We start from the raw sequence: 25,888 nt of genomic DNA on the forward strand, positions 1-25,888 counted from the left end.
ATTGTGCAGTGATGTGGAACTGCACTTTAGCGACATGATAATTGAAAATATTAGACACAGCTTTCAGTACTGTCGTGCAATGAAGCATTACTTTGTTTTACTGGAATACATTGGTTTTAAATTGTACCTTATTGTAGATCAAGGATGGAGTAGGAAATCTGTAATTCCACAACATTACCATTAAGACTTACAGACCAGAATGCTTTTGAAAATCTAAAAGATGTACTGTGGCATCCATTTCTGAAATAGTAGATATTAATTTAATAATACCTCTCTTACAGTGTCAATCAAATTCCAGCATTATAGTTATAAGATAGATCAAGTAAATCAAAGACAGATTGGATGAGAAAAAACTGACTAGCTCGGGGATAAGCAACTGCCGGTCAGCGGGCTGCATGTGACCACACAGAGTCACAACCCCCCCCCCCCCCCCCCCCGTTAAAAACAGGGGGAAATGTAAAATATTTTAATAATTCTAGAAAAAAAAAACATTTATGAATATGTAAGTATTCAGGGGTCGGCTGCAGTTTGAAGTTGTAATATCACCATTCACCATTAGATGGCAAACATGGCTTAGTTGCAGTTGCTTGTCGGCTTAAAAACAGTACCTCAAATTTAGGTCCTCAATAATACTGTATTAAAATGTTGGGGGTTAAATATACATAAAATTAGTTGGCTTGCTGTTCAGCCGTCTTGTACCATCCTTGAATGGTAATTTGTATGCAAATGCATTGAAAAAAGATTACACTGTGGGTTATTATGTTTGCTTCAAATCCTTATGTTGTTGGGTAAGGAAAGTGGATATTTTAAACATACATTGAGAAAGACCCATTCAGAATCTTTTTGTCAATTAAACTCACTTTTTGGCTCCCCATTCATTCCCCATCAACAGACACCGGAAAAGAGTAGGTGTTTGATGCGCTCGTCTGGCTTTACCTCCTCTTTGATTCCTCCCCCGTCTCTGTGGCACACATCTGTCCACCTCACTGACTTCTCCCGCTTGGATGTCAGAACACTGTCAATATCCGTCTCCTCCTCGTCCTCTTCGCCTTCAACAGACGCCAGGCTGCCCGAGAGGAAGTGGAGACCCCTTTGATGCGCGTCCTCATCGGCCTCCTCGCTCCATCCTTCCGTCCGTCCTCTGGCCCAGCCCCTCCTCCCCTCCACGTCGTCCTCTTTTATGCGTCTCAACTTGCCCATCTCCGTCTCCGAGACGAGGGACCTGTCCTCGCCCTCCTCGAGCATCTCTCCACATGAGTGTTTTTTTGTCTTGTGGCGACCTCTGCGGTTCAGCATCTGAAATAAAATGGAGGCGTTTGACAGATTTCAGCTGTGCCTCATCTTTTTTTGTTCTCGTTTTCCCTGTAGACACCTGACAAAATGCAACAAAGCCTCTTGCTGATGATTCTTTCTGTACACGTGAGGCATTTGACTATTATTAGACCATGTTTAATTGTATATTCCATATTTAGCAGCATGACTTTGTAAAGGCACCTCATGTAACAGAAAGCAAGCCACACTTAGGCGTGACAGATTTGTGGTAATGATGGAGCCTGCCACCAACCTTGAAGTCTTTTCTCTTGCGCTGCAAAACAGGTCTCTGAAGGAAGAGGATTTGCTTAGTCGACAAACTCCCATCACTGCAGACACAGATGAAGAAGAAAAAGCGGCCCGTTTTATTCCTTCAACCTGGAATGTGATGATGCATTGAAAATGATTTCTTTTGTTCAGTGCGTTTTGAAACACGACAGGTTACAAGGCGAATAGATCAGCCGGCGTGCTTTTGGCTGACAGATTGAAAAAGTGGTTTCATGTTAAGACATCCAGCATATGATCGGGATTTGTTAGATCCCGCACCATCTGTATTGTGTTTGGTAGGTAGCTCTGTCAGCCCTAATCCTTATAAGACTGAAGCAAAAACACTGCACGATGAAACATTGGAGTCCTCGTTAGTAAAGTAAAAATCAGGTGCAGTGTTTTTGTTCGCTGCTGTACCAATTTATGACGAAAGTTTGTTGTTGTACATGATGAAGGTGGGAAGTGAATGGATGTTCCCTGGCATATCAATTCAGATAGAAAATTGCCATTAATTTCATGCAATTTTAAGGGGAAATGCGATTCTTTGATATATAGGTCTCTATATAAAATAACCAAAAAAGTAAGAAGTATTACATGCTTAAGGCAGTTACAATAAATTATAGAGATTATACATAATTCCCTGACCATTTAATGAATTTGGGACATTTTCTACACTCTTGTCATTTAGGCAAGAGTAGTAGTGCTGCCATTTTGTGGCATCTGTAGGTCACCTCCAGAGTGTTAATTGTTGTGAAGGGTGTCATTCTTTTTGTATTTTCAGCCTAACGATGACCTCATCACTTCACTTGCATTCCAACCTCTGTGGACTCCATGAATGAAACTAAATAACTCGTAGGGCAGACTGGTGACGTAGGATCTGTACCTGTTGGTCTTGACAATGGGTGTGGGTAAGACACACATGAGCCTCCATCCATAGGGAGCAAGAGACTGCAGCAGCGGGATGTAGTCTGCCTTCACCACCACACCCTGACCAGGAGAAACAGTCAGCAATAACGTGATATAAAACCATGCAACGGTGCCACATATCTGTAGGAGTTTAGAATCAATATTTAGCTAATGACAAAAAAAAGAAGACAAAAATGACAAAAGATTGAATAAAATGCCACTTATTATTGAGTGCAGATTGCTATGGATGTGTTTTGCTAGTGGAACTTGGCTGGTTCTGACCAACCAATCAGAGGACAGAAAAATGCTGACATTGTTGTGGGCCAGCCATCTGGCCCTCTAAGGCAAATTCTGAATCTGATTGATTCAAGACACAGTCCCATTGCTAAGATAGGCTTACATTAGCCAGCACTACAGATTCTGAAGGCAATATGCAGACTAGATTGAGACATGCACAATTAAAGCAGTGCAGCAAAAGAAAAAGGGAAGAAATGTATACAATTTAATGGAACACAATTTTTAATTTAGGTTGTAAATATACAGTGCATATAAAAAGTCTACCCTGTACAAAGGCTAAGTTTTTGTCAGATAAAAATTAAAAACAAGATAAATAATTTAAAAACTTTTTCCACTATTGATGTGATCTGGATAACTCGACTTTGGAAAAAATACAAATAAAAATCAAGAGGAGGAAGTATACATTTAGTTGGACAAGTGTGCACACTGCACACCCTCATAACTGGTGGCGTCACATTCAAACCCATGACAAATGGGAGTCAACGTACACCTGCCACCATCTTTAGTGCCTTATATTAACCCTAAATCAATTAATTCAGATGTTCTAGTATGCTTTTACCCAATTGACCCTACACTTCATGATTCTTTTTAATCAAACAAGTCAGAAGGAAAAGCTGAGGATTGTTCAAGCCTTGGCAGAAGTCTGCCTAACTAATAATATCTGTGAAGACAATTTTTTTTTTAAATCATAATAGCTGTCATTATATTGTGCAAGTGTGGCATTGAAAATGCATCACAGTGGAGGAAACATGAAGGAACTTACATTGATGACAGTCCACTGCTCTACCACAATGGCGTCATAGGAGGTGCTTGTGGTCTCCTCTGTCGAGTTGTGGAAAATGAACACACTGTCTACCGATGAAACCCCATTGTCTGCAGAGAGAAATAAGAAAGAGACCTGAGAAGTGGAGGATGCTCGTGATTTGGAAAATGGGTTAGCAGCTCAGCTCTTCTGACCCAATCTGGATCTCAACCCACTCTCTTCTTTTTGTCATAAACCATCTCATTCCACACGTGGATGAACACTCATTTCCAATGTCTCACGCTGCTGCTGACCTGTTGCACAATAACAATCGCACCTCATGTTGCTACATGGCAGCCAATTACAGGCATGACAGCCAGAGCAGCAAGTTACAAAACTGAACAAATAGGAATATATGTCCAAATTCTTAAAAAAAAAAAAAAAAGAAGCCAAACCCTATTTCGTATTCACCCCCCCCCCCAAATTCCATACAAAATGATCAAATAACTTCCCACATGACTATCGTGCTTTACCGTTCTCATCTCTGAGGTGGAAAAAGCCATCAATGAGTTGCGCGCCGTTGGTAAAGTGCTGAGTCATGTGGTCGAGCCAATCGCCATCGACTTCTGTAACAAGCCCCGCCTCCTTTTGAACTCGCAAGGGCACTCTAAGCGAGTAGAACCTCAAAGATGTGTTGAGTTCACCCGTAGAGTTGTATAAGGCAAACAGTTGGAGCCCTAAATGGAAACAGATATTTTTTTTAAAATTAACTCTATATTGTGATCAAACAGGAAGTGATATCATTAAGTTACTCACGAGCCTGTACTGTCTCAGAGTTTTTTACGCAGATATGGTTGTTGTTCCAAGTAAGGTCCGGTGCCAATTCTTTTCGGTCTCGCCGACTTGCAGGTTTGGAATTCCTCTCCGGGGTTTCTCGAAGCTCCGTTGGGCTACGCTCCTCTTGTCCGTTTGTGCTTTCTGGACTCTCTTGGGTCTCCCCGGCCGGGTTCTGACTTTCACGTTGTTGAACTGCGTCTGTGTGATATGAAGGTTGGTTTGTTGCTTCAAGTGACTCTATGAGTGGGATCAGCGAGGTCTGAATCCGCTCATTTGATGCCTTTGGGTTGACTTCTAAAGGCTGAGCAGGAAAGTCTGCTGCTTCTGAGCTCAGCGCAGGCTTGTGATCCCGTGCAGTATGTTCTACACTTTCATGGTGTCGCTCTAAAGGTTCAAAAGGGAGGCCGGCGGGCTCTGAGTCATTATGGCGCGGTTCTGAAGGATCTGTTGGGCTGGACTTAGTGCTGAGGGGGTGTCGGTGAATAGGGGAGGGGCTGGAGTGCAAGGAGGACAACTCATCGGGGTCCCAGTTAGTCGTGAAGCAAGGCGCCCCTCCTGGCTGCTGGAGAAAGCCCACAAACATCACCCCTTGCTCTGCTACATCCTGGATCTGGAGGAGAATAAGAATGTGACAAATAGACAAATTCACCACACGGACAAAAGTATCAGGACAAGCTATAACAGTTTCCTTAGTGTAATTCATAGTTTAACGAATAATCTAGCCATCTGATATTCACCAACAAGCGTCAGACTCTGTTAAGCGATGTACGCTTCTTGTCAGTCATCTGATCAAACCATTCGCTTCCTTATCCAAGGTTGTCTGCGCTTGGCAGAGATGGCGAATTTCTTTCCCCTTCGGCGAGCTTTGTCATTGCTGGTCACAGAATACTTCATTTGAAGGCCGAAAGAGATTTTCATTATAAGCACAAGCGGCGAAAGAACCGCAATAACGCTGCACTTAAATAGAAGGACAGATACTAGTGTTAAAAAATAAAACTCTGGTACTCTGTACTCTTATCATGAGCATGAGTAAAAAGTAAAAAAAAACATTTTTATTCTCGATTATATACAATAACCACTTTGATAACTTGGCACCATCAATCAATGAAAATCTTGACTATGTTTCACAAGTAACAAGCGTATTTTGACAAAGAGTACAAAGTACAGAGAATTGTTTTCAAATGTAAGGAGTAAAAGTTCTGAGTACAAATACCTGAAAAATCTACTCAAGTACATTTACTTCCCATCACTGTTTGTGATGTACAACTTTCAACAGGATGGTCCCTTCCAACACCTACCTGCTCTTTATTTCGTGACTTTGGAAAAGGGTTTTAAATTTTGTGAATGTGATTTGAATTTTTTGTAATTATGTTTTTACTTCTCAGCTACCACAAAATAAGCCTTCCCCAAACGGTTCCAAGGTTTTTCCATTTTATTTCACTTGATTTAACTGAAAATCTACAAAATAACTAATTAGAACAAAATGTCTCACCATAGAGCATCTCAGATTGCTCAATCTTTGATATGATCTTCAAATGTACGTTTTTTATTGATATCATGTTATTTTAAACATTTGTCCATTTAATGTCACTACAGAAGACAGTCATGGTAATGCACATAATTCTATTCACCATTTATACGCGGCCATTATATATTCTAAGAGAGCCTCATTTACACACACACAAAGGCAGATGGCATTCAGCTGAATTAGAACCATGCTAATCATGTGCAGAGATCAAATATTCAAATGACAAAAGGACCTCATCTGTGCCCACCCATGTGTGTGTGTGTGTGTGTGTGTGTGTGTGTGTGTGTGTGTGTGTGTGTGTGTGTGTGTGTGTGTGTGTGTGTGTGTGTGTGTGTGTGTGTGGTTTGTCAGTTGATATTTGGGCTGACAGGCTTGACGGGAGCGAAATCAGCCTGCAAACTAGAGCGGCGCAATAATAAGGCACATCTTCCACACCTTTCTCACACATTCATTTGTACCTGTGCGATGCGCACACACTAAATGTGTGGACACACAAAAACTACACATTAGCGTATAAAAGTGTACAACTGTGAGTGGAGACAGATTGAGAGTGGGAGGGCTGGCGAGTGCTCGCAGAAGGGAAGATGACAAAATTGAACACGCACGCACCCGCACAATCAGTCTGGATGCTTATCTTGAACCCTCCTGCTTCTCGAATCTGATTGGCTATTCATATCATACCGCTGGAGCCGATCACATTAGACTCCGTGATGCGCATTTTCCATCCAATCAGGTTTCCTTTTGTGTGCGTTCTTTGGGCGTTCAGATGCAAATCTATTCAATAGAGCACATTTTCATTTCCCATTGTTGGGTTGGGGGCGAATTTATAAGCAGGGGAGGGAGTCAAAAGTGATGTTCGCCACGCAACTGAAGGGTTAAGTCTCACATGTTCATTAAACAGCAACAGATGCAACAAGTGGGAATGTTGTGCTTTCACTTGCATTTAATTGTTTTGAACTCAAAACTGGATTACAGTAAACCCATCTCCATTGCGGGTCCCATTATTTATATTTATATCAATTTATAGCTCTTGTTTAGCCTCCCAATTATTTTGGGTGTAATTCCAGCGTTGGCTATTAGATGGCGGCAAAGTTTTTGAAACAAGCATAAAAACAGGAAGTATTTCAGCTCAGCCTCATTTTTGCTGAAGATGACTGAATGTCAAATCCTTTTTTAATGCTGCTTTTTATGCCAACACAAAGCAACAACTGTAGTTGAGTTAAGTTTGGTTACTTTTTTTTTTTTAACAGTTAAAACACTGTAGAGGGGGAGGGATTGGTACATTGTTAATCGCTTGTACAAAAATGTTGTTATCCATTGCTCTTGTTTTCCCTCAATATGTGTTCGAATGTGTTTATATTACGTGTGTTTATAGTCCAGAAAAAAGTAAGTGCTGTAAATGCTTTTAAAGAGGTACTGTATTACCGTATTGCAAATTTCACTTATTGCTTGGGTGGTCTGGAATGTAATCACCGCAATGGAGAGGCGATCACCGCAGTTAAATTGCAAGTAGGTTTGCAAAATTTATGGGAATGAAGGGAAAATAGCTCATCACAGAGAACCCTTCTTTCAATGTTGCAGTATAATCATGGTTAAGACAATCAGAGTTAATAAAAATGTTGTTGCAATCACATGCACTAATAATTCCGAAAGCACTCAGGCCACCCTGCATGTACAATACTGTACTTATTCGTGTACTGTTTGAGTCACAAATCTAGATGTATATATTTTTTTATTGGTATCAGTTTGCATCTTTCGAGTAAAATATTTGAGATATATCGCCTTTTACCCAATACGGCTACACAACAGATTTTTTTTCCAGGAATGTACATGGAAATCTGCAGTTCATAGTGATCGTTTTGACAGGTTGTTACAAAAGCAGCCAAAATGATATATATATACATACATACATATATATACACATATAAATACATACATACATATATTTATTTATTTTATTCATAAAAAACTACTTTGGCAGTCATGCTACTAAGTAACCATGTTTTGCTTCCATCTTGTGGCAACTACAGGCAATGAGAAACTTTTTGGGGGACGTGTCAATTGCACACAGATTTTTGCTGTTCCCAGCTGGGCACGGCATCTCTAAGATTATGTTTATTATTGTGGTTGTAGCAGTATAGTGGCTAAGCTAAGCATCATTATGGTACTGGACTCATTAGATTGTCTAATGTTATGGCCAACACTTGGAAGTCCATTTGTATTAGTTCACGGCCCTCCATCCACACTGCATCCAAACAGCAGAGTGATAGCGTCAACAAAATGCTGCCATTGCTGCCAAAGAGGGCTTGTGGTAGCGTGATTGTACAACACTGATCTCTTTGATTGCGGACCACAAAGGAGTTGTATTCCTGAACTTGTGGCATCTCAATGCGAAAAACATTTCTTGGGAAAAGTGAATAATACGACAGCAGTCGGCACGTCGCCCCTGTTGAACTCACCCTCTTGACGTAGCTCTGAATCACCTCTGGGTCAGCCGCCTGATGACCGGCCGCGCACACGTCCGTCTCCAGACGATGCCGCCGCCATCTCTTTTCCTGGCTTTTCTCCCAACTGCAAATTGGGAAATCAAAGCTTTCATAGCAAATAGCACTCATCAAACATGAGGAAATTCACTTCAATTTTGTTTTCATGAAGCAGAAAATGTGGTCATGCTGTTTTAACATTAGCCTGAAGGGCCTCCTCTGGGATGGTTTTCTTTTCATTGTCACCCGGCGGCGCCATTACCCACTTCCATTACACTTTGAACGTGTCCCCGCTTTATAGGCTGTGGCAGACATTTTGCTTATGTTCGTGGGCGCTCACTCAACCGGAATGATCACAGCAGAACCATCGTGTCCGTTTTGGTAGGAAGTAGTTGATTTTTCCATTACATCGCAATCACAATAGATTTATTAGATGAAGAAAAAAGTTGGAAATTCAGCTCCCACTGCCAGATGGGATCATAAAAGAAATAATAATAAAAAAGGGAGTATTGAAATATGCCTCTTCATATTTGGAATGAGGTCAGGGAGAAGGCCGTGGTAATATCATGCGCTCGCAGGCGCGAGTGACATTCCCGGCTAGATTTGAAACAGTTGATCTGTCAGTTTTTTCTCACTCTCCTTTCAATTTTTTTATTTTTTTATTTTTTTTAATGAAAGGGGCCGGCGGAGATCTGGAGATAAAAGGCCCCGGTAAGGGAGAAAAAAAAAGAAGAAGAAGAAATAGAAAGGATGGAGGGCGACAAAAGAAAGCATTCATCAATGAAGGGGATGAAAGAGTGAAGAGATGGTTTCACGCTTTCAGTGGCCCTCTGGTGTGGGCAGATGATGCAATCAGCCATCTCCACAGAGACAGGTGCCAGGCAGTTGCCGGGCCGGGGGGCGAGGTGCATCAGAAGCAACTCCTGCTTGCCAATGTAATTAGGTGCGCATTTGAAAACAGCCACCTCCTGAATTAATTTCCTTTAAATAAAAAAAAAAAAAAGCTCTAAATACTGGACCAAACACAATAATGAATTCCTTGACGGTTAACAATAGGATATGTCAAGTAAGTATTTAGTGATATAAACTATTATTATAGCAAATAATGCATCTTTGATTGTCTATGCCAGCAACATATAGTGACAGGCAGAATAATTGAACCTGTCTGCATGATACATTTAGTTTGTGCACCTAATATTTTGGCCAATGAGCATACAGTGTAACCTACATGGTAGTGTGTATCAATTATAGTTAAAAAGTGAAAGAATTAGGGCAGCGAGCTGCAGTCAAACATTTCTCCCGCTTGACTCATCTGCCGTAATTTGACATGAAAAGATGAAGGTAAGCTGCAGACACTCGTGCTGGTGATAAAGCTTCTCCTTGTCACATCAATGAAGTCACAAAAGCGGCAAAGTAGTTTGTAAATTTGTTTGCAATGACAATTATGCGTGCGTGCAACATTGCCTCATAATAGCCCAAATTAGGGCTCAATTACATTAAATATGATGGTTTATCAGCCATCCATTTTATAGTGCTTAACAGAACAATGTTATCTCTAAGAGTGTATTACCTTGGGGTTTCTCGCACCAGGACAGCCCGGTGGAGCTGCCGCTGGATGTGGGCGTGATGCGGGCCACAGGGGTGCACAAACGGGTGGACGGAGACCAAGACAAAACCCTGCGCGTAGAGCTCTCTGACCTGGACGGGAAGTTCTCGGACTGAAGACAGGCAAAGCACCGATGACACTGGCACCTCTGGAGTGGACAAGAGGGAAATCTTACACCAAAGTGAGGACTCTGAGCCTGAACGTGTTTGATTGTGATCAAGCCCATTAAGAAACAACATATGGCATTGTCATGCTAAATCGAAAACTAATCACACGAGAACTGCCATCTTCACTGTGGCCTTTACAGATGCTCAAGTGTGCAAAAGCTTTAAGGTTTGGCTGTCCACAATGTTTTCATTTTTATTTTTTGAGCACATTGGTGACTTTTATATTTTAAAAAAATCTCTAACTGTATTGAATTGACAGATGTGATGTAAGCAGCAATGTGATGGTCCACGTTGTTTTTAATCACCACATCAATTGGTTAAACGGAGTAAAATGCAAAAAAAAAAAAAAAGACAAGTGGCTTAAGAATGATTTAAAACACTTATAATTGTCTTTCTTACTGTTTTGGTTCTACCAAAAGAACCTGTGGCCTTTTCACACTCACACTACACTTATCATGTGACGCAGTTGTCCCCTTGCCTCTTATCATACTGTACCCCTGTAACGTAAGTTGCTCTTACACAAATTATTATTATAAAAATAAAATAAAAAAGACGCTAGCAAAGCAACATTTCTGTCTTAATTAAACTCCTCAAGTCACTTCAACACAGTTATTTGGCACCTAGGTGCCAAAAGATGGAGTCAAAGTCACAAAAATGAAATAGGTGAGAGTAGATTCCAAATAATATGCCGGCGGACCTCAAATATACGGGTTTTGAACCGAAATTGAGGGATGACGTGTATGGCTGAATGACAATTTTTTAGCGTGTGGCACATGGAGGACACCCCTCCTCATCCGCCCCGCCCTCTCTTATTACCACACACACAATGAAAATAACCGTCCCCCACACTTCTCACTTCAGTGGAAACGGTTAGCGGAGCTTATCGTACGGGAGCAAAACTGTCAGCGCAAATCCACGAGGGGCATGTTTATGAGAAGCGCCCTCTCGGGGTCGCTGCATTGTCATCAGGCTCGCTTGTGTTAAACACGCTTTGGGGAGCGAACACCAGTGGCGGGATGCCGAGTGAAGCCAGGTGTGCGCTAGAGAGGATAGAAAACGTGAAGAAGTGGGGGAGGCATGTTTGTGCCTCAACGCTCGTCATGCCTCCCAGTCAGTCTCATTTGCATTGGTCTGGAGAAGAGAAAATAACCTGAATAAATTAAAAAGGCACACACGCATAGACAGAAGGGAAAAAAATGTGAGCCATCTCATTTTCAATTTGTTCTCCATCATCTGGTGTGCTCACACATAGCCAGATGCACACAAGAATTTGCGCATATGAAACTGGCCAGAACAGACTCACACGCAGTCTAATAAGGTGAGAGGAGTGCATCCTCGCATTTTTCCTTGTGTGGACCTGGCAACATGTCCACACAACAAAAAGGTGGCAAGTCAAGGGTTCTGCCACACAAACAGAAAAAATACAAAAACACACTCACCCACACACAAATTATTCCTCCAAGAGTAAGAGGGGAAAAAAGCACATCTTGGCAAAAATATTTGGAAGCGGGAGAGGCTTTCATCCACCAAACACATAAATGGTTGTCTGTGTGCACGTCTCCAGAACAGCATGGTAATGATTATATTAGCAGCTGGAGAACATGTTGGTTGGCGCTAGTGGTAAAAGATCCAGTCATTAGTCGCCATTAGCTCTGCACGGCAAGGCCTCGCTCACCAGTTGCTGTGATGAAACTTCTCATTCGGGCACGCAGAAGTTATCAGGGTGCAACGACGAGCACTTGGGAACGCCATTTATGCCATCTGCCACCGAGGGAAAACAACACCAAAAAAAACAGGCTACAATTGCCCTTAGACTGGCAAAAAGAACCGTGTGCGGTCATGTGACATCACACAGGTGTACCTAATGTGGTCAGTGGAGGTATATGTGTCACATTACCCTTGATATCAGCGTGCATGACTCAAGCAATTTAAAAATTCTATATGAATAAAGATTGCGGGCGACTATAAAGTATGCATTGTGGCATAGCACCCAGCGAGTGTGCGTTCCAGAGAGAGGAAGCATTAAGCTTGCCAGGTGACGAATGAGGATTAGGGCTCACAGGCGCCCTCAAGGCTTATCCTTGCCTTGCTGGAGGTTCACTTTTTATTCAGATTGCCCTCTAATGACTTGCAGAGGTTTCAGGCGGGGATCTGCGCCAAAACGGTGGCTATAAAACAATCAACTTCCTGGAGCCAGGAGCTCCCTACAGCTCTGGGAATGCAGCCGCTGGCTACTAAAGGTTGTTGGTCAGCATCTGTGGAGAGGGATCCACTTAAGAGGGAATGTGTCAGGGAAAAAACAGCTTGGAGCTTAAGACCGCCGTATACCGAGCGACGCGGCTGGACACGATTCAAGTGGGGTGCAGTGTGTTGGTTCGAATTTTCACGAGTAGCAGACCTTCGATATTTTTGTCACAGGTGAACGGTGTTGCAACCTCGTAGATCTAACGGCCAATTAGAAACGTGATGACTTATCACATATGCTTTTACAACAAAAAATATATTTCTCGGTATGGAGGAATTGTATAATGTATTGGTATGGCCATCAAGCCATACCAATACATTATATATTAGGGTACAACCGATTAATCGTCCAGCCAATTTAAATGGTTGATATTCACAATTACATTAGCTTTTTTTGCCACACAAGACAAAAACTAATTGGCCAATCTCTGCCAATTATTTCATTATATTATTTTTTAATATTCTGCCTAGTAATTGCTTATTTGAATTTTATTCTGTACAAGTAATTTAATATGTACCTATATTTATAATTTCATATGCATCTGTGACTAAAAAATAGCCAAATGTGGACAGCCTCTCCATTGCCGAAATGTCAATGAATAGAGCCAAGAGCCACTAAATTATCCACATAAACACAGACACACAGAATGTTGTTTCTTCCGTTCCAGCGACTTGGTATTGTATTTTTTCCAATTGCCCGGTTCAATCGAATTGCCCTTTAGACAGATACACAGCGTGCTTCTGTGAATTTCAGCCCGGCTTGCTTTTTTGACATTTCTGCCACCATGGCTGCCGATCTTTCGGGCGACGTGAAAGATGTCCCTTGAAGAGGAACTCAGTCCCGCTTTCAATCATCTTGCGTTGCAAACGCTCACATGTTCACTTGAATAAGTGCATCGGGTGGGGCACATCTCGCTAAGTGATGGATTTGTCTTTCACCGGGCGTCTCGACCAAATAGATCACATACACGCGCTCTGATAGCATTGATGTATGATGTAGGAATATGAGACATTTCTTCAGCAGACTGCATATATCATAGCATGCATATATACTCGCTGGCCACTTTGAAATCTGTTGAAATTGTGCACACAAGTTGCATTAAAACTGACATGAGAATGCACAAACCTCTGCAAATTAAATCCAAACAGCAGCATTGAGCAGTAATTTAATTCCAAAAAGTAACAGTCTGTCTTTAGTTGCGGTCATGTGAAATGAAGTTATATTAAAATATTGTTGTATCAAAATTGTAATTGTGATTAAGAAATCTAAATCTGTGTCGCACACATACACACTCGCGAACTTAGTTGAGAATTAGCCACATGTTGTAGTTTTAATGAGCCGAGTGGCCTCCGTCTCCACAGGGCAGCACAAAGTCATCAGCAGCTTCAGTCCCGCGGCATGTGCACCATACAGAGTCCCTCACACATCCTCCACGCTCACACCTCTTAAACAGATTTTTTTTTCTCCCTCCACCATCTTGACCAGACCCAACTAACACTTGTGCCTGCTTTGTTTCGCAGCCTCTCATTACTGCATCACATTCTTTGCTTCTGCTTCAACGGTCATTGTCTGTACTTTGGACCTTCATACAGTCAAGATGACATTTCAAGGCGAGATGATGTCATAGAGTGCAGCTGTTGAATGATAAAATCGTAATAAGGCATTCGATTTGCGCTTTATGGCGAGGCGGAGAGCAACACGTGCGATGTCTGACCCTGGAGGGCAAATATGTGAATGCCGAGCGACCACATTCATTCGCCATGACCTAGTAAGACTCAGACGCACTTAGTCACACTGAACTATTGGAACCTCTAAATTGAGATGCCCCTCAGGTTATAAAAATGAGAGTTTGACCCCCATTTTCAGGGGAAAATAACTCCTAAATGGCACAAAACATCTTTGAAGATTTTCTTGCTGAATCAAAAACATGGACCGAAGTTTTGCGTGACGTCACGTGCAAAGGATTAACTCATCGCTTTTTTTCTTTTTGACACGCATTCCAAAAGGCGGACCAGCCTCAAGAACAAGTGTTCAAAAGAAGACAGAGACAAAGACAAGACTACATCAGAATTACATTAAGTAAGTGGACACCAGTGCCACCGTAGCCGTGGTTACTTGTTAGGAGTTAAGGATAAATATTACATAAGTGTCATCCCAGCCTTTAATTTCTATCTGATCATCTGAAAAAGGTCAACTTTTATTATTTTTTTCCTTATTTCACGAAATGACTAAATAATCCTGTGGCACAAAGATATTGCCAAGTGGAACAAGAATAGCTTAGCTTTACTATTACACAATTTAACCTTTTGGGTTTTTAGTACCGATGTTTTAAGAGTGACAGTAAAGCGCTGGCTTTAGGCAACAGTCTGCAGCCAGCGACAATGCTCTCTCGGTGTTGGGCGGGGACTCCCAAAAATCATCACTCCCCTGACAATGTGTTCCGAGTGAGAAAGAAAGCTTTCGCTATGCGTTTGCAGCTCGCTAAGAAAAAGAGGCACAGAGGAAATATGGAAATATTCTTCTTACACAATATGAATTGAATAAGATGTCTGTCCTAATCCAATATTTTTGTCCAAAAAATAGACAGTCTGAGGTCTGAGCAAAAAATACTCTCTGACAACACCACTTTAGTTAAATAAACAGTCGCATATCTCAGAGGGGGAAGCGGCCGTGGTATTTGTTTTTCATTAGTGTGTAAGAGTCATCAAGTCACGCTGGCAGGCAAATGTTATTATTAATGGCAACTAAATTAAATTAGAGTGTGGACTTGACCGCGGGGTTTTTTCAATGTCATGGACAGACATGAGGATGCTTATAATCGACCCCCTTCATTCACACAGACGTGCGCGCACACACAAATACAAATAAATCCCTTTCCTGGGAATGAGGTCTCTCAATCTCCACAAACAATCAAATAATCCTCCAGGAATCCTTCACTCCTCTTGCTCTCTGTACCGCAAATGGGAGGGAGAGGACGGAAAGCACACAGACATGCGTGCGCACACACAAACACACAATTCATAATAGCCATGTGAGTAGGGCCATCTTAAGGCTGCTCAGATGGCATCAGGGAGTTTACCATATAAATGACCTACCTGTCTGCTTGAAGATAACAGTAACTCTGTTCTCAAAGAGACAAAAAAACATTTTTCATGTGCGTAGGGATGAAACGGTTTACGCTTTCACAGATAACATTTTAGGCCGGGGTCGACACATCAAATCTTTCTACTCCTCTCCATGATCACCATCCTCAATTGTCAATTGTGGTAGCCAAACATAATTAATTTATTCCCAACAGTCTATTCGCTTCAGTTGGTAACGGTTCATCTTGGCTGCAATTCTTCCAGAACATGTATGAGTTTATTTGATCTTTTGTCCAATCAGATATCAGCTTCTGTGTGTTAGTTACTGTGTCAATCTAATCTGACCAGAGCCTTCAAAATCAGCAATGTTTTAAAAACGAAGCATGTCTTGTATTTAAATATACAGTGGATGTAATTCTTATTGTCATGCGTTTAGCTTTTTGTTCATTAGACAGCTTAAAGGACAAGCTTAAATAACCAGAATAACATACGCTGCACACTTGCTAGTTGCTAAGGCTACGCAAGCAAAATGGTGCATTCAGTGTACTTTCACAGCGTCGGAAACTTCATTTTTCTTAGATTACAACGTTTTAAGGGAAAAATGATTGGCCATTTGGCCGATGTTTAAAGGGCAATAATCAACCGATTATAATTGGCGGCCGATTAATCGGTCGGGCCCTAATCTGCACACATGAATACATGAAATAATCTGCATCGCTGGCAAACACGATGCCTCTTATGCATGTTTTTGGCATGTTATTACATACATATTGATTCTGAACTGCTCCAGATGATTGACATTGCATTTTAGTATAGCATTCATGGCTTCTATAATTGCAATGCGATAGTGGTGGTATTAGGAGGTGGATTAAGAATGGTAAATCTTTACTGAAGGCGCAGGTTCCCCCCCCCCCCCCCCCCCAGTAATATCTTGATAGCAACCATGATAATTCTGGTTGTGATGTAAAATTTGTATATTGTTTTTACATGGACAGCCAAGAATGCTCAAGTGAATGTGCAAGTACTCTCCATCGTAAAGGAGCTTGATGGGTTTGAGGTCAATTTGTCCCATTCATGACCTTACTTTGTGGAATAGAAAAGGGCCTTTACATCAGCTGTTCCCGCACAGTTAAAAGCATAGAATTGTCAGAAAAAGATTGATGCCCAACTCTTGAATGAAAGAGGTGCCTCAGTGCTTTTGTCCATATATTCTCCAACCGTCATGCCTATCATTTGTTTTAAAACGATTTCAGGCAGCCAGCTCTTGTTGGATGGATTCTATCAAATGTGCCAAAGACAACGGGGCTTGTTGTAAAAGCTATTTTGTCCCCAACTGGTAGCGACATTGTGTCTGCTGTCATGTCTGTTACAGTGTTGCATTGGAGAGTCACCCGCAGAGGATTTCCGTGAGCTTCTTGCACCTGTTCGTGCTTGTCGCTTCATATTGTACATGGCGCTCGCTTGTAGAAAGCCATGAGGGGAGAGCAGCCGTTTTGTTCTTTCTGCTTTTAACGCTTCCCCTCACTTTGCTGGCTTTTCTTTCGCACAAACAGTCCACACAAGCAACACAATGGAAGGATTTGTATATTTAGAAACCGCATGCCTCTGGAGGATTCTCGTCAAACTTTTGTCAAGATGCTGCGAGCGCACACCCACACATTAGTGGACTATTTTTCAATATTCTTCAAATGATGCGCGAAAATGTGCAAAAACACATCAGCATCGTCGTGTGAGGCGGAGGGCACATCGACCAAAGTGCACAGCTAAGTGAACTTTCAACAAACACACATACATACAGATTTCATAAGCTCGTTTTTGCCTTCAGGACTCTCGCACTATGAAGACAAGCGTTCAGCAGAGTTGCTGACCTAAACATTTCCTTTCTCTGGCTAAAGTTGGAAAAGCAACTTTGGAAGTTGAAACATGGCACAGATCACAATGGTGGAAAAAGTGCAAAATTTGGAGTTCTTTGCTGGCTTTGGCGGAGGACCAAATGGCAATTATATAGAATGGGTTTCCCCCAGGTGCAGTGGAACTGTGACAAATGAGGATAGCTCATCAAATTGTGACATTACTGCAGTGTTGCCATAACCTTTGAACAATTGAATGTTTATGTCGGAGGTCACCATCTTTTTTGAAAAAGCTAAAAATTCTGAAAGACTTGACTTGACCGACTTTGTATCACTGAAACTTAACTTGGACATAAAATGTCTTCCCTGCTTACATTGGAAAACCCGCCATTTATTTTGTGTTGAAACAAAGGTGTTTTTAGTGTGTGAATAGCGCACAAATCTGCCAACCCATCAGTATGTTATAATGCGGAATGCAGAGGCCACCTCACAAAGCAAGTATCTTGGAAGGAGCTCTGAACATTATTAAATATGGATCCAGGGATTGTGCTTTTGATCAAATCTGGAACAAGAGAAGGGCAACATGCAAGGTTTGTCGCTTAAAGATAAGAAGGACGACATCTGACTCCATCTACCGCTATAAAACCCTCAAAGCCAGGCAAGTTATGTAATGTTCGCAAGTTAATTGAGCAAAAGCTGTTCTAACCTTCATGTCGGTTATGTGTTTAATTGAAACGACATAGTAATCGATAACAGACTGCTTTGGGACCATTAAACTAAACTGTGAAAGCTATCAAATTGAAGTATTGATACCGAGTGCTACGTGGCTATTGAGCGAATAAATGTTGTGACGGAGCAAGATTGTATTAAGTAATGACAAGACCTGCTTGATTTTTGCTATAGTGATTGGTGACTTGCTTGAAACTGCAAAGATAACACTTAAGGCTTGCTTATGATATGCACATACTTTACAATTCGGAACGCTGAAAGGAGACCCGCCAGGCTTCTTGTTCTTGGACATGTTGTAATTGCCCTTTTAAGGATCAATAAAGTTCTCTAAATCTAAATCAATATGTGACTTACATATTGTGCTTATTGTTTGCAATGCTATGTTATACTTTATTGTAAGGCTGGACAATAAATCTAATTCATTCGATTAATTGCCATTTTGATAATCGAATCGTTACAAATTTTCAAAATCGTGAAATAGAATTTTGTATTCTGGACTATTAAAAGCTGTTGTTCTTATGTTCTGTTACATCCAGATGTTATTGTGAGTTGTAATTCTGTTAACTTATGAATGTTAAGTTATTTTAAAAGTGATTTAGATTCAGTAGACATTATTGTTGTCTGAACATTTTGCACAGGAATTATTTTTGAAACCTTTAAATAAACATTTGTTGGGTTTATTAGATTAAAATCTTAAATCGTCCTGAATGACTGAAAATATCAAGATTTTATTTTTTGGTCATACCGCCCAGCCCTACTTCATTGTACCGAAACATTAAATTACGCAATACTGGGCTTGCATGAGGGCACAACACATGACTTTTGCTTCTTCTTCTTTTTTTTTCCTCTCTTTTTTTTTTTTTTTAAGTATTCAATGAAGTGCTGTTCAGTCACGTGTCATTGAGATTCACAACAGATCGAGTCACCCTGAAGGGAAAAATAACTCAAAGCATTTATCAAGAATGTCCATACCTTCTTTACCCAACAGAAAATCCAGGAAGTGGTATGTGTAGGACACTCCCACTTTGGTCTCCACCTGAGGCCTTCGTAGCGTGGAATAGATATTTCCAGGGCTTTGTGACTCTTCGGCTTTACGCAACTTAGGTAGCCTACACCCCATAGCTCTGCAGAGAGGAAACAAGTAGATGGGTGATGAGAGCAGATATTGCTGCGAAGAACAGCATTGATAGAGTTTCTAAATATAAAAAATACATTCACACTTACTCGGAAGTGTGTCTACATTTTAATGCTCCTACTGTGGGAAATAATGAGTTTCTTTCTCTCACGCACCCCTCTCCCTCCCACACACACAGACACACACACACACACACACAGTGTAATGCAATAATGGTGAAATATGAAACTGTCTCCCATTACCTGCTTGCCAGACTGTGATATGGCCGTCTCCTAATCAAACGTGGCTGATTGGGAGCGACATGTTTGATCAGAACGAATTAAAGCAGAAATGAGAGTGATTTCCTGCCTTGTCAAGCGCGGCGACACGACACCAGACAGAGAGGAGAGGATAGACGAGAGCTAAGATGGCGAGCGTGTTGTACCGCCATCCAATTTATATGTTGATCCACAAGGTCAGCATTCCATCACAAAGAGATTTTCTCAAGACTGCACGAGCCCAACAGGCAATTAAAATGACAATTTATAGCGGTCAAAATTCCCTCTTCTCCTTTGCCGGTTGAGAGTAGGCAATACGGATCCAAAGCTGGGGGTTATAAAGGCACCGAAAACAGGATTGAGATACTTTTCTAGGCAAATAACATTGGGTGGGAGGCAGAGGGGCCAAATAGAGACTATGACATTTATGACAAGTTGACAAAAATCGTCACGCAAATCAGATGTGACAGACTGGCCAACCATCAATTAGACTTAATATCCCACCCGCGCCACGCTTTACAACATTGTGAGGTGTCTGTGTGTGTGGACGCAAGTCCTCTCCGAAGGCCGGTCTGCATCTCTGCTTGGGAGCATGGAGAAAGGCGAAGTGCACGGACATTAACTCTGCTAACGATCCTAACAGATGACATAGAGCTTGGGATGTAGGTTAGATGTGTTGACTGCATCTTGAAAGTAAAAAAAAAAAAAAGAAGATGTTTCACCCGAAAAGTTGAGCCATGATGGTGGTGGCTTCTGCTAGGAAGAAGGGGGAAACCCTACTACAAATTTCCATTAGCTAGATCAAATTAATCAGGGGTGTGTAAGCTTCTTATATCTACTGTAATTGTACCTTTAGGCAGTGGTGAGGCTTCAGGGACAGCAAGACCTCTGCTGGCCTAAACATTATCAGAAGCTAATATTTGTGCCTCGATATTGCATCAATTTGTTCCAATAGTCTATTCTGTCCAGTAGAAATTCTCTTGTCTGCACTGCTTCTAACATGTGGATGTTGTTGTTTTGCTATGCTTCTGTTGTTGCCATGTCAATCGAATCTTTAGAAGCAGTAGTGACGCAAAATGATTACGATTCGTTCTCACAGGGTGACAGCGCAGGTTCTGGATAACCACAGCATTTTTTCATGCTTTAGTTGATCAGAGCAAAATTTGTTACAGCTAACTTGGACTAGCAAAATGTTATTAGCAATCAGCACACATTTAATAACAGTTTGTTTTTTTTGGTCATGTTATTAAATAAATATTGATTCTGACCAGCTCCAGCTGATGTTCGTGGCGCAGATTTACACTATTATATTGCATTTTTGCATATTATTGATGGTTTCTATAACTGTGATGTGGTGGTTGCATTAGGAGGTGGCTTAACTTAGTCCCTACTGGTGCATTAGTGCCAATAAATAATACCAATGGGCATTGCCGTTGATTGATTGATCTGCTACCGCGTGTCACAAGTCCAACATTGGGAGAAAGGCTTTCCCATCCAATTTCAACAAAGAGCAATTAATCAACTAATGGATTGTTAATTTTCCCCATAATTGATCGGTGCAATTTAGTCAAATGCACATCCCTAATGGCTTGGGTACCTTAGTGAATGAAAAACGGATTGTTTGCGTGCTTTTCTCCAGCTACCTCGCACATTCCGAAATGTAATTGAAGAATAAATGTCTCACACTAATAAGTGTGAATGGTCATTCATCTATATGTACCCTGCGATGTATACTGGATTTAGAGTAGCAGTTGTGGGAATCATGTTCTTTAGTCAATACATTGCATGATATGCTGCTTGCTCGTAGGAACACAGATTTAGATATGAGTGGACTAACAATTGGCCCCTCGCAGCTGAAGCCGGACGGCAGCTATCTTACGTTGCCAATGTTACTGACAACTTTTTTCCCCACTGAAAGCAGTTATCAGTGCATGTTTTACGCTAGAATCCCTGTATGGAGCAATGAGAGCCTCTCAAACAAAGAACTTCAATGTTTGCATCGACCATTCAAGAGTATATTAAAGGTTAGGTACTAAGTTTACACTACACGTAGCAATCTTTTCCGAGATGTTTGCTTTCATTGTTCAAGTATCTGACAACTGTAGATGAATCTTTGAGTAGCACTCTTGAGATATTCCTTATAAGTAAAAAAATCCATACTGTTTCTTCATGATGAAATGTTCATGTAGCACTTCTTTCAGACTTATTAGTACAACCATAGGCCACACACTGTGACATTTTCGTTACTAGGTAAGCAAAAACGCAGCAGAGAAATCAATGTATTCAAGTTTGGATAGCTTAGTGGCAACGCAAGATGGCCGCCAGTGGCTAGGAATCACAACAATAGCGCAAGTGCTAATGGAACAGGTTTGCAAGCAGGTCCATTTGACCAATTAACCACTTAAGTGTGCGACCTGTGGTTGCCATGGCAATTGATAAAGCTAAAGATTACACGTCAAAACAACTTTTATTGCATTTCCAACTTCCTAATCTCACTATCAATACTAATTATGTCTCCAATGTGTCCAGCTCCTTCTGGTCTTCTTGTCATTTTGTCACATTCGACACACTTTGCTCCTGTTGGCCGGCCATCTCGCTCACTCCCCATCCATCCGCCCTTCTGTCCACTCAGTCCATCTGTCCGATGGCTCATAAGAGTTCCCGCCGCAGACGTGATCCCCCCCCCACCGCTGACCCCATTTTGAAGCGTAATCTACAAGAATGTTTCCAGCCAGCCGCCGTGATGCCTAAGTTATGACTAGTTTAGAGCGCTGCCAAATGAGCCTTAGCACACCGTCTCGGCATGGAGACAGGTCGAGCTCATGGTTGAAGGATGAGACGCATAACATTCGGACTCAACGGCAAATGAAGAAATGAAAAGCTCAAGGAAGTTCAAGACCCACCCCCCCCCCCCCCCCCGCCTTACACAGGCGCTGTTTCTCTACATGTTGACTTCAAACAGAATCTTAGCACTCTCACACAAGCCACAAAAAGGGCCTTGACAGCAAAAAAAAGGGGGAAAAAAACAGCCATTAAACATGAAGCGACGGGAGGCAGATAAAAAAGCCAAGCGAAAGGGGAAAACGCAACAGAGGAGGAAGGCAGACGGGAGTACAGCGGAGGGCTTCTCATTTGAGAATCTCTTGTAACAGAGTCTTGGAAATGACAGAGGATTTGTGTGAGAGCGTAATCCGTCTGCTCTGCTATACCTCTTGAATACACACACTCAAGGGGGGGGGGGGGGTCCTCTTTGGGGTGGCGCAACAGACGTGCACCGGGGAGGGAGAGTCTGACCGAGCTTGCGAGCGTTCACAGTAAACAGCTCGAGCCACTGGGGGCCGGGGGCTCCAGTCATCCAGATCCATCACCTTCAAATGCTAATTTATGGACATTTTCATTTCAATTGCCAAGCAGCAAACATCATTATTTTGCAGTTGCAAACTGGCACTTTCTATACTTTTAGACTTGGACAGCTTTGGAGCTCAAAATTAGTCCTAATTCCACTTGAAGGAATGTTTTAAGCACAGGTGCAGTGGTTGGAGGGAGACAGAAGTGCCTTTTCAGGTTGTATGTTTCAGATATAGCTAAAAATCAAGATGACATTTACTACACATAAAGGTTTTGGTCTAAAGTGAGGCTTATACTAAAATAAAGGCAAAGGAACTGTGAATTAAAATGAAAAACAGTTTATCTCCTTTAAATAGCATTGTTAACTTATTGAACACTGACATGCAGTCTTTTAAGCACTCACTTATTTCAAGGTATCGGCACTCGCGACGTATCGACCGCCGTCTTGTGGCTGTTTTCCGATTAGAAACTAGAAAAATAGAACATTGCCATTAATTTCATGCAATTTCAAGGAAAATGCTATATTGATATAAACAGGTTTTTCTTTTAAAATTCTCTGTAAATGTTTTTTGAGGGAATCATTTTATATATCAAAAGTACTAGTGGTATCTGTACTGCGACTACTCACGAGTGAGTACTCGTACTGGTTTCAGTCCGGAAAAAAAGTAGAATTGAACATCCCTAGCGTTCATTACGATAACGTCACAAAATTCTATCAAACAAGTGTGACGTAAACGTAAGTCAGCAAGTCAAATATCAGATTACTACAATAACACACACACAAAAATATGCGGCTTTATCAAAGAAAATTACATTCTACTACACTGCGATGTTGATTAGAAATTCAATTAATTGCCCAACCCTAATTGAAATCAACAGAGATGCCGATAACTTCACAAAAAAACATTTGCGAAACCTCTTTATTTAAAAAAAATATAGCACTGTATTCTTTAAACCATTTACAAGAAAATGTAAAGAAATAAATTACGTAAATGTATAATTGATGTATAAAAAGTGAAAATGTTGCTGTAGGATTTGAGCTGGATGTGTGCCTTTATGGGTGTGTTCTCATTTTGGATTTGTGTTCAATTGTTTAACGAAGACTGTAGATCGCCTTGCCCAAATGTGAGGACATTACAGTGGGGCACTTCTAAGGTACTGCATTCAAGAAATTGTAATTTACTATAAAAAAAAATCGTAAAAGAGGGTGTATATGATGATGTGGTCAGTGTTTGCACTGGGCTAATGAGTCATCTTAATGTGAATTTGCTTTGCTTTCGCTGTGTGAACAGAAGGTGGACGTTTATGCACTTAAGTGCTCTTTCCTGTTTTATATCATATAGCAAGTATCAGCAAATGAGGTCCCTGCTGACTCACACTGACCATTAAAGAGAGAAATAGTGAATAAAGAGAAAAGGGTAAGACAGACAGACACGGTGCCAAATTGCCCCTTCAGCAGCATTAAAGGGAATTCACGAGAATGGAAAAACAAATGACAGACATAGTAGTCTTGTCAAATGCAAAGTTTTGTATCTAATTTTTTTTTTTAATGAATTTCACCAGATGAAAGATCATTGGTGACCTTGCCAAGCAGCCAGCAATATATGAGATGTGTCAGAAATGTTCGAGGATCACAAAAGATATACAACTGTTCGAGCTTTCCCCTTCATTTGTGGGCCAGCACGTTTGCTTCGTTCAGTGTAATGAGAAGAGGCCGGGGTTGTGGCAGGACAACGCACCTGCTCACAACGGTTGAGCATCTGACAGTTCCTGGCTGAAAAACAACAGCCATTCTGGAGTAGTTACGTGTGATTTTCTTCTCTTCCCCAAGCACAAAGGAGTCATCAAGGGAGTGCGTTTTAAAGAAGCGACGATATTAAGTTGGCCGTGACGATGGCGTTGCGGAGGATCCTGGAAGAATTTTTCATGGATTACATGGAGGCGTGGCAGAAAAGGAAGCTGTCCAAAAGGGATTACTTCCAATGGGAAAACCTATAGTTTGGATTTTTTGAGACATTTCTGACACACCTCATATGTGAAGAGAATATGGAGACATTATTTTTAAATGTTTATAAGATTGTCACCGTCTCAGCAAGCAGCATTGGCTTAATCTCACGTTGGTCTCTTAGAGCTGTGTCTAACAAAAAACACAGGCGCTGTTCAATGAATTTCTGTTGCCCGTTTTTAAAATTACATAGAGCAAAAAGTTTGAAATGAAACAAAATGTTAGTTTCAGAGTGTTCCAAGCGTAGATCATAAAATGAGGTAAATGTATCTAAAACACATACTATACGACTCTTCCATAGGCTTCTAATGTTCAACATGTAAACTGCACCCCAAAAAAAGCGAAAATGTTTTAAATGACACCATTTTGTTTTTTTAAAAGGCGCACACCTGACAAATTGATTAATGTAACTGACACAATTCCGTTAGATTCCAAACATTTTCCCACAACGCTCGACGAAAACTTTCTCGTGAAATGTCACGCAACTAACAAATTCCCTTCGATAAATACAGTTTTAAGTCATTAAAAACAGTTTGAAGTGCTAGCGAAAAGAGAGCAGAAACTCACCGAGCTTTGGTGCTCGTCCGCGGAGGGGGCGCACAGCGTGTCGGCGTGAGAGCCTCCTCCGCACTGCTGGAGGGGATGAGACACGCGTGGATCCGCTAGGCTTGAGGAGAGGACTCCCAGGATGTTGCGTGAAGCTTTGACTGGGCAGGGCGGTCTGCTTTCACTCCCAGCTCACTCACTTATTAGAAGACTTTTTCGACTCGAACGCCTCTTGTTTGTTTTCTCTACGTCCACGCCCCCATCAGGTAGCACTCATACTGCTGCTTCATCCGCCCACGTTTCGGCGCCATTAACCCTGTGCGGTTCAAAGTACCCCCCCCCCCCCCACACACACCTTTTTTTTTTAAAATATAAATTCATATTTCATAAGCAGCAATCCAGACCTATTCATAATTTATGTGTCTGACTGGAGGCAGGTGGTCGCAGCACCCTGGGGAGCCCCAGTCACACCAGTAGACAGTGACAACAACCCACTAAAAGCAAGATGATGGAAGCTGTTGCTAGGGAAGACAAATCTGCCAAGAC

General features: G+C 41.5%; 2 protein-coding genes across 5 annotated transcripts in view; one reads left to right on the plus strand and one right to left on the minus strand.

Moving 5' to 3' along the window:
- Positions 1 to 455: 455 nt before the first annotated feature.
- rftn1a (raftlin, lipid raft linker 1a) lies at positions 456 to 25,596 on the minus strand. 4 transcript variants are annotated; one of them, XM_086062893.1, is made up of 11 exons: positions 25,364 to 25,596; positions 23,195 to 23,260; positions 19,024 to 19,175; positions 9,942 to 10,125; positions 8,348 to 8,459; positions 4,340 to 4,970; positions 4,057 to 4,260; positions 3,545 to 3,654; positions 2,462 to 2,565; positions 1,565 to 1,640; positions 456 to 1,296 (listed from the first exon to the last, which is right to left on the minus strand). In XM_086062893.1, the coding sequence occupies exons 3-11, from the start codon at positions 19,169 to 19,171 to the stop codon at positions 886 to 888; spliced, it is 1,980 nt and encodes a 659-aa protein (XP_085919019.1). In that variant the 5' UTR covers positions 19,172 to 19,175; positions 23,195 to 23,260; positions 25,364 to 25,596; the 3' UTR covers positions 456 to 885. The 4 variants fall into 4 exon arrangements, with proteins under 4 accessions (XP_085919019.1, XP_085919020.1, XP_085919022.1 ...); XM_086062894.1 differs by lacking the exon at positions 23,195 to 23,260; XM_086062896.1 differs by lacking the exons at positions 19,024 to 19,175; positions 23,195 to 23,260; positions 25,364 to 25,596 and adding an exon at positions 11,820 to 12,048.
- Positions 14,092 to 25,888, plus strand: part of LOC147157851 (inactive phospholipase C-like protein 2) — a 44,373-nt gene continuing 32,576 nt past the window's right edge. Inside the window, exons 1-2 of the mRNA XM_086062892.1 lie at positions 14,092 to 14,157; positions 14,396 to 14,468. The gene's annotated coding sequence lies outside the window, so the exon portion shown is untranslated. The remainder of the gene's footprint in view (positions 14,158 to 14,395; positions 14,469 to 25,888) is intronic.

Source organism: Leptonotus elevatus, chromosome 19, assembly GCF_054856555.1.
Source record: "Leptonotus elevatus isolate MCC_2025b chromosome 19, RoL_Lele_1.0, whole genome shotgun sequence".
Taxonomy (NCBI): domain Eukaryota; kingdom Metazoa; phylum Chordata; class Actinopteri; order Syngnathiformes; family Syngnathidae; genus Leptonotus; species Leptonotus elevatus.